A 16,970-nucleotide genomic window follows, 5' to 3' on the forward strand; every position below is an offset into this window, starting at 1 on the left:
CAGACAGACTTGAAATCGCCCTGTATCAGTGTCGCTTTGCTGTGCAAAATCCTGTGAGCTTAGCGATATATTAGTAGATACAGATAACATAGCACCCGCATTCACATGCATATTGTACATATTGACATAATCTGCGCTTTACAGTTTCAATTTATGGCCTGAAAGCGATACTCAAATTAATGAATGAATACTCGTGCAGCGCGATCAAAGTCCACATGTGCAGAATTAACCTGCGCCTAAGACCGCATCGCTGCACTCTCTCTCAGCTCATCCATTTGTTTTTGAAATGATTTTGCAAGCCCGAGGCTCAGAGAATTTTCTCAGCCTATAAAAGAGCATGTAACTCTCTAAAAGATAAAAATCGATTCTATTTGTTACAGTTTCTCGATTCGGCGCCGTTATCTGGCCCTATGCTGCGACTGAATTCTAATCACACCCTCCCAGTTCTACGCGTGTCCCTGTTACCCCGTTCCAACTGGTAAACAAAGGTAGAGTCGTGCATCTGCCCGAAGTCGCATTACATGATTGCAGACGCCAACCGAAGCACTTTTTTTATTCCTCTTTTCCAATCACTACTGTGCCCTTGATTCTGTGTTACGGCAGATTCATAGTAAACACAGTGACAGGTGTATTCATAAAGCAGCGCCCTGAGCCCCGGAGTGTGCTCTGGCGCTACGCTGGACTATTTGTCAACTGAAAAACTGTCAGGGTTCCCGTTCATATATTCACCGTGTAGGCGAGGTGAAGGTGGAACGGCGCGCTGAAAACAAAATCAGGCGTTATGAAGCCAGCTAGCGACAATAACTCACTGGGATTATGAGCATAAACACAAATGACAACGAGGCATTCTCATTTTATCATATCTGCCACATATGTGTAGAGTTCTATTTAAATCAACCACACAGATTTTTTTTTCCAACTCATTCAGTCCTGTGTTAGAAGAATAATCCACCTCTACATGACTGTTAAATTTCACCAATCTGTCTGTTTTCAGTATATTACAGGAGAAAATATGTCAGGAAGTGTTTATTTTTAGATTTTGTCATCCTTGCCTTCCTCACTTAGTGGTTTCCTTCCATTTTCTGTAATGCGAGTCCGCATTCTGCTCTGCTGGGTCTTTTCTGTGATGGATTTTTCCATGTGTGACTGTTGAGTATCCGTGCAAACTGACAACAGCACGAAGGCTCAAAAGCACTTTCTCTCGCGACTGACACTCCAACACTGCGAGTTGCTGCTAATGATTTACCCCAAATTACAGGAGTGAGCCAGGTGACACCAAACGTTTTCTTCTTTCTGTCAGTTTTGTGTGTTACGAGTATTTTGTGTCCATCCAAAGACAGATGGATCTTATTCCTCCGTGCAGCAGAGCTCCTCTGTTGTCAGACATCTATTAAAAACGCATCAGTGACCCACATTGATGCACTGAGTGACACGTTCCTTTATGACTGGGGAACATGGGTACTGCTGTTTACTTTGAATCGATCCACATTCCCGCTGCCATAAATGCACACAAGCTCGCCAAATCTGTACTCATCCCCTGCTGAAAATGGTCTTGAACAAATGAGGTGTTTACTCTTGTTTAGTCAACCTTTCCGGTGCCCAGCTGTTTCGGGAAATTACTGAGCTATTCTTAAAAATCTAACTGTAAATTTGAGAGCCTTTTTATTTAACATTCACAGACTCAGCAAGAGCCACTGTGCTTTGGTTGAGAGCTGCATACGAAAGGAAAATCAGATTGTATTCAGCGATGGACAAACGGAGTGCTTGTTTTGGTCTCCTCAGAATTTCTAGACTCTGAAGAAAAAATATAAGTTCTTGTTCTAAGTTGCTGTGGCATACTGGTCTTTTACCAGCATAGTGCTTTATGTAAATATGGTCTATGGTCCCCAACCCCTGTGACAACGGTCTGTGAGTCGTTTGGTACTGGGCCACGAGAGTTGAGGCTCAGGTGTGAAATTTATGGTTCTCTTTTTATCTTTTTATCGGGTTTAACTCGGTTTCCCTGGGTCTTTTCCCGTATTGTAGTTGTGTGTCTTATTTTGAAAGAAATATTTACGTGTTACCATAGCGACCAGAGAGCATTAAGGGGCAGAGAGGAGGATGTTATGCTCAATGTTGTTGGCGCATTTCAGGAGGACGCTGCTAATAAAGTTACACAATTACACAGTGAATTCGCATTTATTATTATGATATTTACAGAATACCACAGTTTTTGTCTTGGTCGTATCATTTTATTTTGTTGTATTTATCCGCAACACCTTAAAGGCCGGTCTGTGAAAATATTGTCTGACATTAAACCGGTCTGTGGCGCAAAAAAGGTTGGGGACCGCTGGTCTACACCATTGGTTCCAATATACTGTACCAAGCCACACAAGTGTCAGCGGAGGTCAGTTGGGTGGGACCTTTTGACTATATTCTGTAATTGCAATATAAAACTGTAGAAAATATAATTTATTAATATCAACTTCAAGCAGTTATTGGAGGGTGTGAAAAAAAAAGTGACACATCAAAGGCCCCGACTAACTAACAGTGAGGAGGTTAATGAGGAGGAAATTGGAAACCACCAATAACCGCCAGTGAAGAGGACCCATGACCTAAAGAAACCAGGGGGGAAGAAGTGTCAGTATGACACTCTGGTGAAAGCTGCCTGTCTTACGGGGTCAACAATAGCCCTCAGCCTGACTGTGTCATGTGTCAAGAGAAGTTGGCTAATGTTGGCGCCAAGTGCCAAGTAAGTCCCTTCTAACAGAAACTTTTAAGAGAGCGCTAGATCAGAAGAGAAGCAGAAAGAAGATTCATCGGATTGTGTGAAAGTGTCTGATAAGGTGATGATGGCGAGGTACATCCTTGCATAGAAACTGCAGGTGACACGCGAAGCTCCCAAAGGTGTCTCATCTGATAATACAATAAAGAAAACACGAACAACAACAGATGACATGTCAGATGAGGCAGAGGCTACTTTTCACTGATATCAGCAGAGGTGTAACTTGAAATTTTGGCTCGGACTTTTCACTCTATATTAAACCTGCTATAGATTTCTACCACATTGTGCACATCTGGCCTCTTCCCAGGGCGAATAAAGTGAAAGTGAAATTGATTCGGGTAATATCTGATTCATAATTGATCATTTTAAAACCGTTAAATGTCCTCAGGTGTTTTCCAGCGCCATGCGAGACGCTGAAAAGCCGAAATACCCAATACTAATCGAAAAGACAAACTCACTGCTACAAACACATTCGAGGCTCGCTCACGAGGGTTAACAACATCATCATTTCTGGCAAATTCAATATTGTGTGGCCCAATTTTCTGTATGGATATTAGACCAAATTGATGGAATTTCCTTAATAGCTAGAGTAACTGAGGAAATTAAGTGCTCTGAAGTAATACCCTCTCTCGCTTGGCATATCTAATTATATAAATACCATTCACTGGCAGCGTGTAGGCTTGTGCATATAGTTTATGCCCAGTCTGCTGAAAGTCACAGCATGACCACTTCCTAAAGGCATTTCTTTCAGCTTACATTTAGGACGTTTTGAGCTTCTAATTTCAGTGTTGGTGAAATGAATTGCAAAGAATTTACGCTTTCTATTTTATCACCAGGACAAAAAGAAAAAAAAGTCCTCTCCTTGCCCGAAGGGAAAGAAGTCAAGGACAATCAGTGTCACAAAAACTGATGCAACCCAAATAAAGCTCAAAAATGACTCTTTCTTCAAAGTAACATTAAGGGCAAAAATCTAGTGTCTTTAAAAGCATTATCAAAAATGTCAATCCACAGTGGTCAGAGTATGCTTACTCAAACATCAATTTTTCCTTTTAAACCTGGTTTCACATTATTTATTAATACGCAATGGCAGTGACTCCGAGGGCTACTGACCTAGATGAAATTGGACAATGTGAGATATCTGTGTTGTTTTTGTTCTACAAACAGAAGTGGAGTGGTTTGAAACACAGAAAAATTGGCGAACGACAGATACTGCAGAAAATGAGAAGCCACACAAGGCTCGCCAGCGAGGTAGGGTAGAGTTAAGCAGGAAATGCATTTGAAATCAGAGAAATAATAAAAACAAAAGAGCAATAAAAATGACTTTTTATCAGCAGAACTCCTGAACATGTGGGCGGTGTATATCTTCAATATCGTAGGGTGATATTACCCACCAAGCCCCAACTGTCCACGGTTGTTTTGAGGGCTTAAATTGATCAACCAGTCATAGCTGTATTGAGTCATAGTTACTGAAAACTGGGCTGCCTTTCATACAGTGTAATTTTGCCCAAATTAAGACAACATTAAAAAGAACAGAACCCCATATAATTTGGTTGAAAAGTGAAAGGGGGAAAAAAGAAGTTGTTTCAACAGCCTGAAAACAGAGCTTTGCACCTATCAATGTCTTTTCAGGGACTGTTCACCAAGATTTTGCTGGTGGAGGTAATAACTGATATTAGCATATTACAGACAGTAGTGCAATTCATTAGTAACATCTTGCTGGTACTGGGACCCCTTTTTGCATTCAGAACTACCTTAATTCTTCATGGGATACATTGAACAAAGTGCTGGAAACTCTTCTTAGAGATTTTGCTTCATACTGAATAGATACCATCACATAGTCGATGCAGATTTGTAGACTGCACAGCCACGTTGGACATAATGTCATCTTTGTGACATGACATGTTATTTCGTTGGAAGCAGCGTTCATAACATTGGTACACTGTGGTCATAAAAGGATCTATATGGTAAGCAACAGCACTCAGGTAAGCTGTGGTGTTTAAACAATACTCAGTTGATACTGAAGGGCCAGGAAAATATCCCCATGCTATCACAAAATCACAACCAGCCTGGACCACTCATGCACAGCAGGAAGGCCATGCCTTCATCTTTTTTAAATCATAATTCCAACCCTGCCATCCAAATGTTGCAGCAGAAATCAAGACTCATCAGACCAGGCAATGTTTTTCCAGTCTTCTGTTGTCCAGCTGTAGCCTTAATGTCCTGTTCTTAGCTGACAGCAGTGACATCCAATCTCCTGCTGCAGCCCATCTGCTTCATGTTTCAATGTACTGTGCTCTTATGCATACCTTGTTGTAACAAGTGGTGATTTGATCAACTATTCCCTTCCTATCAACTCACAGCAGATCTGAGTAGTTTCTTCTGACCTCTGGCATCAACAAAGTATTTTTTCACAGAGAACTGCCGCTCACTATATATTTTCTCTTTATTGGACCATTCTCTGTAAATCCTGGATATGGCTGTGTGGAAAACCACCACTAGATCAGCAGTTTATGAAATACTTAGACCTGCCCATCCGGCACCAACAACCATGCCACGTTCAAAGTCACTTAAATCACCTTCCTTGTCCATTCTCATGTTTAGATTAAACTTCAGTGTGTCTACCTGCCTGAGCACATGTTGTTGCTATGTGATTGGGTAGTTAGATACTTGCATTAAGAAACAGTTAAAGTAAGCAGTGAGTGTACGCTCTTCAGTATTTGCTGATAGGAAAACTTACATAACAAAAATGTTGCTTGGGGTAATTAAGACATTGTGTCATCACATTGTCTGCACTACGCTCTATACTCTCGCCACTTCTGAGAAGGCGCTTCATTTGCTTAGTAGTTTGTTAAATACTTTCCTTCAAAGTTCATAACCAAAGATGCCATAACTTTCCCTTTTCAGTATACTAAAATACTAATCCTGTACAAGTTTTTATTTTTAGAAATATATAAAGAATGTTGACATACTCATACTACAATTGATATTACTCATAAAAAATCAGTATTAGAAAACACACCTGTATCAATCACTGTATCACAGACACACACACAGTTACTTCATAAACACTGTTACTACCCGTTTGGCCCAGTTGGGTCAGAACAACCTAAAAGTTACATGAATAACAAAATATTACCTTGCGACAAAGCTATCGCTAACCTGTTAGCAAACTTGCCACACTAGCAGCTACATTAGCATTCTTTTGTAGTTGTATTACTATGATTCCCGAGAAATTAAACTCCTAACCCTGTTTTAGTCCTCTTAGCCTTTGTTTTATATCTATGACAAATAGATCTGGCATGTTGCTAAATGTTAAAGGCTATGTCCATTGACTTTGGTGCTAGCTAGTAGCGTAAACCTAAGTTGTGGGTGTCTGCCACTACAAACGAGCCCTTTCACATAACACACTGTCATATGAGCCACTGTTCACTTAAAATATTGATTAGAGCAGCTTTAAAATGAGGATACACTCTTGCAGTGAGAATCTGTGTATCTCCGCTCCTCTAATATTACATCATACCTCTACTTGCTCAGCTAGAGAACAAACCGCGGATCATCCTGACAACAATGGCATTTCCTACTGCTGCAAAGAGCCCCAAAGAGAAAACCTCTCGAACAACACAAGTGAATGTCAGAAAGGCTTTAAGTTGCGGGTGAGATAATGCGAGTGATGGTTTTGCCTTCATCCCGGAGATAGCTCAGGTTGCACAACATGTACAGTGATACCCCCCCGCTGCTCTGCCTGGACCATGTTTTCAGTGCACACACATTATAGGAAATGTAAGCGTTTAACAGAATGTCACTCACAAGGTTACTGCCTCTATCCTCTGCTTGCTGTGCATCTACATGGTGCTGACCAAGCTCTGAAACACAATCTACCACAAAAAAAAAAACAACAACACAGCCAGCTGCCATTTTCAGGCAGGGCTCCCTGCACCGCCAGGGAATAGCCACAGAGATATCAAAGGATCTGCAGTGCAAATGAGTCGCTCAAATCTCCTTTTCTCTCCTAATGATTTCTTAAGCCGTGCACCATATTATAAATCACCAGCTTCATTTTACACCATGCCTTAAATCTTATCATTAATAAGGTTAACCTCACTCGTATCTTGGGTGTTAGCATATTCATCAACCACAGTGGCGGCTCCATGACTCCAACTCCACATCATAGCTCAGGCCAAAAACAGATAAGCTTTTTTTTTTCAATTAGAAACAGATGCTCAATTAAGCAGTTGCTCTTTGAAGCTTGTCTTCTTGTTGGATGGCGCCTTATCTCTCTCTCGAGCATTTATGTCCAGAAAACGTTCTCTAACAAATCGATAGCATCCAACACTATTGGGACCGTCTTTGATTTCTGTGGAAGCAGCAATGAAGGTTCGCAAGCAATTAAGCCGGATTGGATTTTCAGCACGCGACGCAGACGTGGCGCACGGAGCAGGTAGACAGCTGAGGCTTGTGGGGAATGGCACTTTGATGTGGTAATTTACCTGTACTGTGGAGGAGGGCTCCCCTCTGCCTCACACGTAATGGTAGCCTGGTGGTCTGGGGAGTTGATTGGTAAAATGAGGTCACTTGGCTCCGTCCTCCATCTTGGCCCTTGAAATATGACATCCTCTGTACAGGCTGTAGAAAGGGGAGAAAGTCTATAGTTGTACAAGCTGGAAAATTTGTCTCTTTGACCTTAAGAGAAAATACTGGAAGAAGCACAATCTCTGTGAGGGCAAATAGTTAATCTTGCAGAAATACAGGAACCTTCTGACACTCAGTGTATATTACTTTTTCAATATACTCTATACAGTATATTACCTCGTATTCTCTGAGCAGTACCTCACTTTACAAAGAAGAATGCATTAGGACACTCCTCGTGATGTGTTGTGTACATTATTTGCTTATCTTGCTGCAAGGAGAGTAAATCCTACTTACCCTTGTTAGGCATTAACAGCTAATGCTGACATATTCGTTATCTGTTCCTCTGTGTGCTACTGCATTTTTCAGATGAGTGTGACACTTGGAATAATAAGGAAAAGAGCAATGGCCGAGGCACTTATGCGAATTCACTCAAGTTCTACACACTAGGCCAGTTTTCCTGCTTCATTCTGTCATTTTATCCTTGTGACAAATCATTATATGGTAGCCGGATGTGATTATGCGAGTAAATAAAAATCCTGGAAAATATGTCGCCTACTGCTTTGATTGCAATATTTAGCTGGCTAAGAGATTTGTGAGTTCTAGTGAGTCAAACAGAGCTCGCTGACTGATATAACTAAAGTGAGGTGGTTGTTAATTACTTGCCAGGAACAATATCCTAAAAACAGCTGAATACAGTGCAGGGACTTAAGTTAAGCACCTAAGTCAACAACAGTTAATGCAGAGAGCCCGTTTTCACGTATTCCCTCAGTAATTAACGATGGCTTGGGTATGACGGGGCTGATAAATAAAGCGAGGCGTTGTATTTTCGGAACATCTACGCCATGTTACTCATGCATGTTAATTGAGGCCATAAGGATGCGCTCATCTGCCAGCAGCCAAAAATGAAAGGATGTTGAACACAATCTGGTGCTAAAGCAGAGTCAACAGACGGCCAGTGTAGGCCTAATTAATATCCTACTGGTAACAGATTGTGGCACGTGGCTAGCAGTTCTACATGTGGTTTTAATCGGCGAAAATGTGTCAAGGAATCAAAACAGGTTGAGTAACGAGGCAGGGCGGTGAGTCACGGCTGCTCTTGGCAGTGCTTTGGGAACACAGGGAAGAAGGACTTGGAGAAATCCGGAGGTGAAATTAGGGATGAAAAGCATCACGTTTCAAAACAATTGCTGCCGAATGATCTATCAACAAATGATGGCAGCGTGAGCGAATGCAGGAGTGGATTCATTCATCCCACAGGCTAACAACACAGGTGTGAGTTTATTCCGTGTGGCTGCTTCATTGTCCCAGAACGGAGAACCAAGACAACACGTAGCTTCACATGTCATTAATGATTGTTGTCGGCCGCAGCGACTGCCGAGACGCTCCCGGTGCGTGATGACAACACCGAATAAGAACTAGCACCTACAGGCCCTGTTAAAAACACTCGTCCGCTAGCAAGGTGAGGCTGCTTGGATTTCGCTCCTTTGGGTGCAGGGCTGTGAATTACCCATGAGCCAATTTGAATAACATTCATTGGGATTTACAATGTCATTTGAACAAGGGTTGACATTCTGAGTCTCTGTGCTTCTGCTGTAGAATCCCAGGTGGCTGCACAAGGGCAGAATGAGGCGCGGTGGCAAGTAGATTGTGCTAAAATGTGAGTCTGGATTCACTGCATGGATCCTGATAATGATCGGGACAGGCCATAAACAGGAATAGGATTGGACTCCCAGATGTCCCTGACGGGGTAGTGAAAACGTGCAGTGGGCGCACCGCTCTAGGGAATGGTGAAGGACATCATGCTGGAACACTGTACATATAATGACTGTGGTTTAATTAGTGTAACCTTTTTTTGGTTACACTACTTGCAAGCATTTGCAAGGTTACTTGCAAATGCTCAGCTCTTTCCTCTTAGTGAGACTAAAGTATATGCACATTTTATTTTAAAAAAAAAAACCCACTGCTGTGAGAATGTAAAAAAAAAAAAACAAAACGCAAAAACAGCATAAGAAGACTGTACTGAATGCACACACATTAAAAATTAGTCTTTCTCAGGAGAGGTTTGTGGTGACATAAACCATAACAACATGTGCAGTGAGACTCAGATACAATACGTGTAAAATACCTTACCTGCAAGGCATCCGGTGATTGATAGCAGAACAATTTGTTTCCATGGTAGCATCATCTTTAGTTGCCGAGGGCTAAGTAGACTCTCATCCAATTGCTTGTGAATGGAATGCTCTCGCTTGAATACAAGAATTTTAATCTGAAGGGAAAGTAATTATGGATGTGATTAAAATATGACATTTTGATCCAAATACGACAAGCATTCAACAGCAAAAAAACCCCAAAAAAACAAAAAGAAAACACGATTACAGCACTGCTAACTTCCATAATTGGTTCCTATTATTTTTGAGTTACTGTAAAGTGGATGTTGAGGAAGTGAGGAAAAGAAGCAGCAGACAAAAACCTGAGGATACAACCCAGCTGTGAGAGGGGTTTTTTTCTCTCTCTCAGGTGGCGCAGAAGAAGAAGAGGAAGAAGAAGAGAAACAGCTGCTAAATGGGCATGTTTTCTTTTACTGTGTGTGTTTCTCATCCCGCCTAACAAGCTCAATTCTGCTGCTTTAAAGAGAAGTGAGGAAGGAAATGATTGACCTCAAAAGACACTTCTCTCTCCCAATTTGACTATTAATAGGAGCTGGCAGACTGTGTACCAGCACTCCACAAAATGCTATTTCGTACTTTAACAAAGACTTTGGTGGCCGACTGAATGTAAGCAAAGTGACTGTTTTCATTTCTGTATACATGAATCAAATTTCCTTCCATCAACAAGAAAAACATGAGAAATACATGAGTGCCACACACTGAAACTGTGAAAACAAGACTGACAGTAGAGGACAGACGTGTGTCATCCTACTGCCTTACCCTAACTAGATGCTTAATAATTGATAAGCCAACATTTTGTCTTGTAGACGTGTGATGTCTGGAGTTACTATGAAATAGCAATTAATAACATTTGTTAGTTAGGTAGACTTAATCTCCTTCTAGAGAGTGACCCATACGAGGGACTGAAATATCTCAGCCTCTCATGCACCAGTTGTGACCATTCTTTTTTAAAACCTTCCCCTTCCGAGACCGCCAACTTTGTGGAAGCATGAAACAGATTTACTAAGCAGGGCAAATTAGCGTGAGGCCACAGTTGGAAAAAAAAACTGCCCACGGACCGGAAAGCTCTGCAGGTGATCTACTAACAATGCGCCCTTTTATGGATACACGCGTAGCCCGTTCTTTGCAATAATGCAATCTAGAGCAAAGGACCCGCAAACAAGCAGAGCGGAGGTGGGTGTGAGCAAACTAGTAACTACACAGGCCCAGCTTGTTACTTGTAATCTGAAAACATAATATAGGGTTTGCGTTTTTCCCCCAGAAAAAAGCAAGTCCGTGAAGCAGTGGGAGGTTGGAGGTGGTGTTGAAGAAATGAAAGAATTTCACTAAAATGCTTCACTCTGCATTGTCCAGCTTGGTTGCAAAAAGGACTGGAAATGGCATTGGGGGCGAGGAAAAGTACGCAGACGTGTTCAACTGCGAAAGTACATGGAAGGACCTCGCTAAATCTTGATTATCAGGGGGTCTTTTTTCCAGAAGTAACATGATTGATCTGGGAGAAACATCCTGCTCTGTCCATGGTGCTGAAGTGTGAAAAATACAGTCTGAATGTGACTAAGTTGAGGATTTTGCATTTTTACAGCGTGTGGCATGACATTAAACGCTCAACACTTAGGAGAAACTAAGACTTCACTGCCTGACTTTTTCTAAAGAAGATTTGATGCAGTGGGTACAGCACAACGTCTTCTAGCTGGAGGTTCCAGGTCATCTTTGATTTACTCCAGCAGATGAATAATAACGTGCCCTACTGGAATCGATATGCTCCGATAACACCTCTTCTGGCGTTCAGCTTTGTTTTCAGTGGCTTTCAGTTTCCTCCAAGCATAATGCAGATATGTCCAGCACAAAATGAGGCAAGACATGGGGTTTTTTTTCCAGTGTGAAATAATGCAGCAATTAGCAATAAACTTCAAACTCCGACAAATAGACAGAAAATAAGGACAGAAAAAAAATGAAAAGGCTGCTTTTTTCCCATTTATTGCCCTCTTTTAAAAACTCTCCATGGTTGTTTTTTGTAATGCCAGAAGAGAGCTTTCACTGGAACAAACAGTATATCTGGCCCTTTATTGCTTATTTCCCCTTTTTAATATCGCTGGATGGATTAGGTCATAGCTGGTAACTCACTCAGTGGGACTGCTTTATGGACTTTTCATCAGATTCACATTTAACTCTCTTAATTAGCCAAAAGTGGACATTCCAGTCTTTATATCACAGCATCTACAGTGATAAGAAGCCGTTCTGTGGTGGAACATTTTATTCGCCTCCTTTGCTTTACGCGGCGCTAAAGTGACGTTCTGCCTTATCTAGTAATCGATGATGTTAGCGGCCATTAAAACTTTTCATATGTGCTGGTGGAATGGAGAGCTGTAATTGTAGTATCAGTGACACGGGAGGGGCTTTGCTCAAGCTCTGACCTACATCACAGTGAGAGGAAAGTGATACGCCTCTCAGGATTAAGAATTCAACCCAACCCCTCTTCCTTATAACACAACCCTGTTGTGTAGATTAACCCTAGGCTATCTTTGGAAATTTTTTTGAAACAGACCTAAATACTAACCGCTCACTTGATCTATCAGCTACAGGCTTGTGGCTGGGGTTTGATGTGAAAGGCATGGCAACATAATCTTATAGAGGAGTGTGATGCGCAGTCAAATTTACAGACAGGACAAAATAATGCCATTTGCCTGATCACAACTTAATGGCCAGAGCTGGCTTAGCTCGACTGTGCCGGTGCCAGTAATTGTTCGCGGTTTGCTGTAATTGCAAGCGCAGCCAGATCCAGAGTGGATTTCCTTGGTGTCTTTCAAAATTTAAGGGGGCGTTTTGCCACTCTAAAACCCCATCACATTGGATTATACGCTTCGAGATTCTACTGGAGCAAAAAAAAAAAAAAGAAAAGAAAAAAAAGTGTGTGCTGCATTTTTCAGTTCGAGTGTAGTATTAGCAGCCAGCTCGTCATCCCAGCAAACTTCAACATCCTGAGAGAAAAATCTCCCAGTAAAGATGTTCTGGTTTGTGATCAGCACGTGGCAGAGTGTCTGCTCAAGTACAGGATAGCTGTCCTTGAGCGGCTTCATTCTGAAACCTTTGTAAACCTCATCCTTGAGTATTTTGTGAATTTGATTCACAAAAACTTTTTTAAAAAAATGTAAAACAGCAAACAGAAGCATGTGTTTCTACAATACCCAGTTTTTCAGTTCAAAGCTTAAGTGTCTCCCGATGCTCCAATCCTTTGAGTCCTACTAGATTAAAATTGCATAATACCATCCAACGGTTTTCTTATATAAAGGCGATTTTTTAACTCTTTTGACCTTCAGAAAGCGGCACCTGTGTCATTCCTTGCAGAGCTGAATATCGTCTAAAGCTTTAGTAAATCTAGGAGAGAAAGAACACAATAGCGAGGATGCCAAGCAAAGTAAAAATGACTTCTTTGCTTTTGTGGCGGCGAGGTGGCATTTTCTTTCTTCGGCTTCCTCAGCCGAAATGATGGCCAAACGATTGCTCTGCCAAATGTAATGAGGCATCACACTTTCACCTCCACAGAAGCTAAACCTAATGGAAGTCATTGGCTAAACGCATTCCAGAGTAAATGAGATGACTTCTTGGTTAGTGGGGCTGTTGTTTGGCGCATAATTGATAGGAGAGGTGGTTAAAGGCATCCATTTCCCCCCCGAGGGCAGCATAATTGCAAAAGAATCTAATAAGGGAGGGAAGAAAGGAGAGTTTCTATCACAGCTCAAGGTCTGCATTTAGATCACATGCGATACACAGGAAACGCACAGCAGAGCTATATCAGAACATGCAAAACACCAGCAGCACAGTGGGGATAGATTCACTACATTATATGATCTATTCATTGTAGTTCTTGTCTTCAGGGCTATCTGCTGCCATCTCCATTAAATCCACTCAGCAGAAGAAGCCGGGAAACAAGGATGTGCCACCGGGGGCAGACTCAATCTAAATCCACAGCTGCTCGCCTCTTTTTGCCAGTGAATGAAGAATTCACAATCGACTCTGAATTTACTCTGACTGACTGAGGACTCGAGTAGACTGAGGGTGGTTTTCTTTTAGAAATTATACTTCCTTAACACAAAGAAAAACGAGATGACGTAGAAATAAAAGCAAAGCATAATATCTGCATTTCACAACTTTGCAGCCTGCAGTGAAATACTTGGAAGAAAAATGAAAGAAAACAGAAGCAAAGAAGGGGTAATTGTTTGGTATTGATTGCGCCATAACTCTGCATTAGGCTCTTGGGTGAGTGAGCAGTGCTTCCCATGGCAAATTATGCATTAAAGGTTTCAAATAAAAAGGCATTTTGTGTAATTGCCCCCCCCCCCCCAAACCCAAGCCTCAAAAGCTACATTATTATTCATGAAAGAACCCCCACCCCTCTCCTTCCTCCTCCATACACACACGCTCAGATGTTTCCTCGCAGGATAGAAAGAAAAAGCAGCAGCTTCACACATGTGATTGACATGTCACGCTGCGAGCGTGTGAATAAAACGCAGCGGTTAGAGCTGTGGCTAAGGTCAGGGTTGAATGCTGGAGGACAGCAAAGAGCAAAGCTGGAGGCAGGAGTTCTACTCACGAAAGATCACTTAAGTGAAAAACAGAGGCATGAAAGCACTTCACATTCAGTGTTGACTTTTTCACACACAAAAAACAACAAAAAAAAATCACATTCAGTTATGACCTCCCCTGACTTTTTCTCTCCTTTACGTGTTTACATATTTGTTAAAATACACATCTGGACAGGATATTTTACAGCTGTGTATTTCCAAGCGAAAAATCACTCCCCCCCCCCCCCCCCCCCCTCCCACACACACACACACACACACATCTCCCCATGACATCCCCTCCAATGTTAAACACGGCTGCATGCCTCAGCTGCTGCCTAACACACGGTTGGGGAGGGGGGCAAGACATAAGTGCACTTAGAAGAAAGGGGAGCGGCGATCCATTTCTCAACCCCTTCATCAGCCAGGCACATCCCCAGACCCTCATCCTAGATACAGCAGCACCCCCCCCCCCCCCCCCCCCCCCGAAAAAAAAACCCCTGACTGGAGGTCAAGGAGGAGGAGCAGGAGACACTCAGGCAGGCTCTTTACATTTTTTCTTATACTATTCAACTCGTTTCACAGCCTTTCCAGGGAAAAGGAAACTGGCTGTGGAATGTAATTGCCACTCTGGTTCAATCAAAAGGGTTTTTGAAAGCAAACGGTGCTACAGCACAAGCTCATCTTTGCACTGCTATCCTGCTATGTGTTCTAGAACAATTCGCTGCATGCCTTTCAAAGACACCTCTCACCTCTCATTTACCTTCTGCTTGTTATTCTCAAAGTTATGCGAAAAGCAGCCATAAATAAACATGAATAGAGGGGAGAACGATTCCGATCCCTGCTGAATGGCAGGATACTTTGAAGATGCAGAGCCGGCTGCATTTTCTGTTCACTGTTCTGTCCGATTGCAGTCTGGGTGGGTAGAAAGGGAATACTTGTGTGCAGACCACCGATGGGCAAATATTTGGATTTGCGTGAGAAAAAAAGAAGAAAACAAGATTAAAAGAGAGAGGATGGAGTCGAGTTATTAAAGATCATTTCTCTAATAACTATCCCCCGTGTGGCACAACTATCATGAGTATGCAAAATTTTAGAGAAAAGGGTAAAAATCATCGAAATGTTATAATTTAAGAGGGCATGGAGGCACAACTCAGCAGCACAGAAAAATAAAAAAGCAACTATTTTAAATAATTCACATAGGTCAATGCTCTTTCCCCCCCTTCCTCCGCCTGGAGATGGATATCTTCGCCTTTAACAAGTTCGAAAGAGGCTTTTCTCCAGGCGGGCGGTCCTGATGCTGTTTCTCTCTGTGTGACTGAGCAGAGCGGCACCATATGGACTTTGTCTAAAGATGAGGGAAATGAGCCCCAGCGGTACAAATCCCAGTAGGACCATCCAACCCATTTGAGGCTCATCTAGAAACGCAATCATCAGTGTCGTGCACGTGTGCCTACTATCAGCACGCACACATTTGGCGTCTGTGCCCTTTGCACAAATTTAGACAACGGCACCTCGCCAGAGGAAAGAGAGCTTTTAAGCTCTATCCTTCCAACTTATGTTTGTTTCTATTTTTGTCATGTTTGCAAAACCAAAACTTAGCAGAATACAGTTCACGGTAGGTGCATGCACATACATTTAGGGCGACAACACGCACGCATGCAGTGATGCTCTCCAAGGATCACTTACTTGTCCTAGGATGCAGATTTTTTCCTCTTCATTAAACTGCTGTGATTGTAATCCCACTATCCGTCAGACGTGTTGTTTCACACACGTTATTTCATTTTCTTTCTTTTCCTTTTTTTTCACAGTAACTCCTGTCCTCTTAAAAAGCAAGAACAAAAAAGAGAGGATGCCCTCTGCTCCAGCAGTGTTTGCGCTCTGCACTTAATTCTGCTCGCTTGGATGGGACTAACAGTAAGCTGTGCTCTCGGTAAATTCCCACGATCATAAGTACATTTGCCGGCCGAGGACGATACGCGCCGAGCCGAGAGTGTTCCGCGACCTCCTCCAACTGCACTTCCACAAGATGCTGCCAAGAAGCACAGAGGACAGCGCTGCCTCTGAGCGGAGACTCTCACATTGTGCGCATACACGGCTTCTGCTCTCTTTGTGCGCAGGAAGAAGCGCCCACTGGTGACGCGTGAAAACACCCATCGATGCACGGTAATGCGCCACCAACCTACGGGCAGCTGACATAAATGCACGTTTTATATGTTTATTGTTTAAATTAAGGTAATTTAAGTGCAAAAATAAAATAAATACAGTGAAAAAAATAGAAAAAGATCGAAACCACAGGGTTGGTCGGTTTTAAAAAGAAGAAGCACAAACAAACGCCGCGTAAAACATCTAAATATGTTTTTAGTAACGTAATGTCTAGAATGTAGTGTGCAAAAAACTTTTATGATAAACGCATGCCTGGGCTTGAAGGCGGGCAAATGTGATCTTCTGATTAACGGAAAGTAGGAAAGAATCGATGTGTTTCTGGTCACTGAACTCACCACCAGAAACCTTTTTACGAGGAAAATGCATCAAATAAAAAATACACTTTTTGTGCGTTTGTTTTTTGTGCCCATGTATCGCTATAAAACCTTAAAAAGATTCTAGCTCACTGTACTGAAAAGCACAGCAACAACAAACGTGTGTGTGTGTGTTTGTGTGTGTATGCAGGACCACACACACAGGTGCTTTAGAGGCTCTTGGTTTATAAATATGATGTTGCCTACTTTGTGTTTCATTGTTTTCATGATGCAACCATCCGAAATCACTGTGTTTTTGGTGGAGTTTTATTTCCCACAGCTCTTTTTAAAGTGTTTGCAGGAAAAATTCAATCACACGCTCGTTATAAAC

General features: G+C 42.1%; 1 protein-coding gene across 1 annotated transcript in view; it reads right to left on the bottom strand.

Annotated features, from left to right (window-relative positions):
• cntn3b (contactin 3b) overlaps positions 1-16,245 on the bottom strand; it is a 53,437-nt gene extending 37,192 nt beyond the window's left edge. The window contains exons 1-3 of the mRNA XM_085158423.1: positions 15,810-16,245; positions 9,524-9,659; positions 7,252-7,387 (exon numbers count right to left, since the gene is read on the bottom strand). Coding sequence (XP_085014549.1) covers positions 7,252-7,387; positions 9,524-9,578 — 191 coding nt within the window. The 5' untranslated portion in view covers positions 9,579-9,659; positions 15,810-16,245. The remainder of the gene's footprint in view (positions 1-7,251; positions 7,388-9,523; positions 9,660-15,809) is intronic.
• Positions 16,246-16,970: the final 725 nt, after the last annotated feature.

This window comes from Neolamprologus multifasciatus, chromosome 5 (genome assembly GCF_963576455.1).
Source record: "Neolamprologus multifasciatus chromosome 5, fNeoMul1.2, whole genome shotgun sequence".
Lineage (NCBI taxonomy): Eukaryota > Metazoa > Chordata > Actinopteri > Cichliformes > Cichlidae > Neolamprologus > Neolamprologus multifasciatus.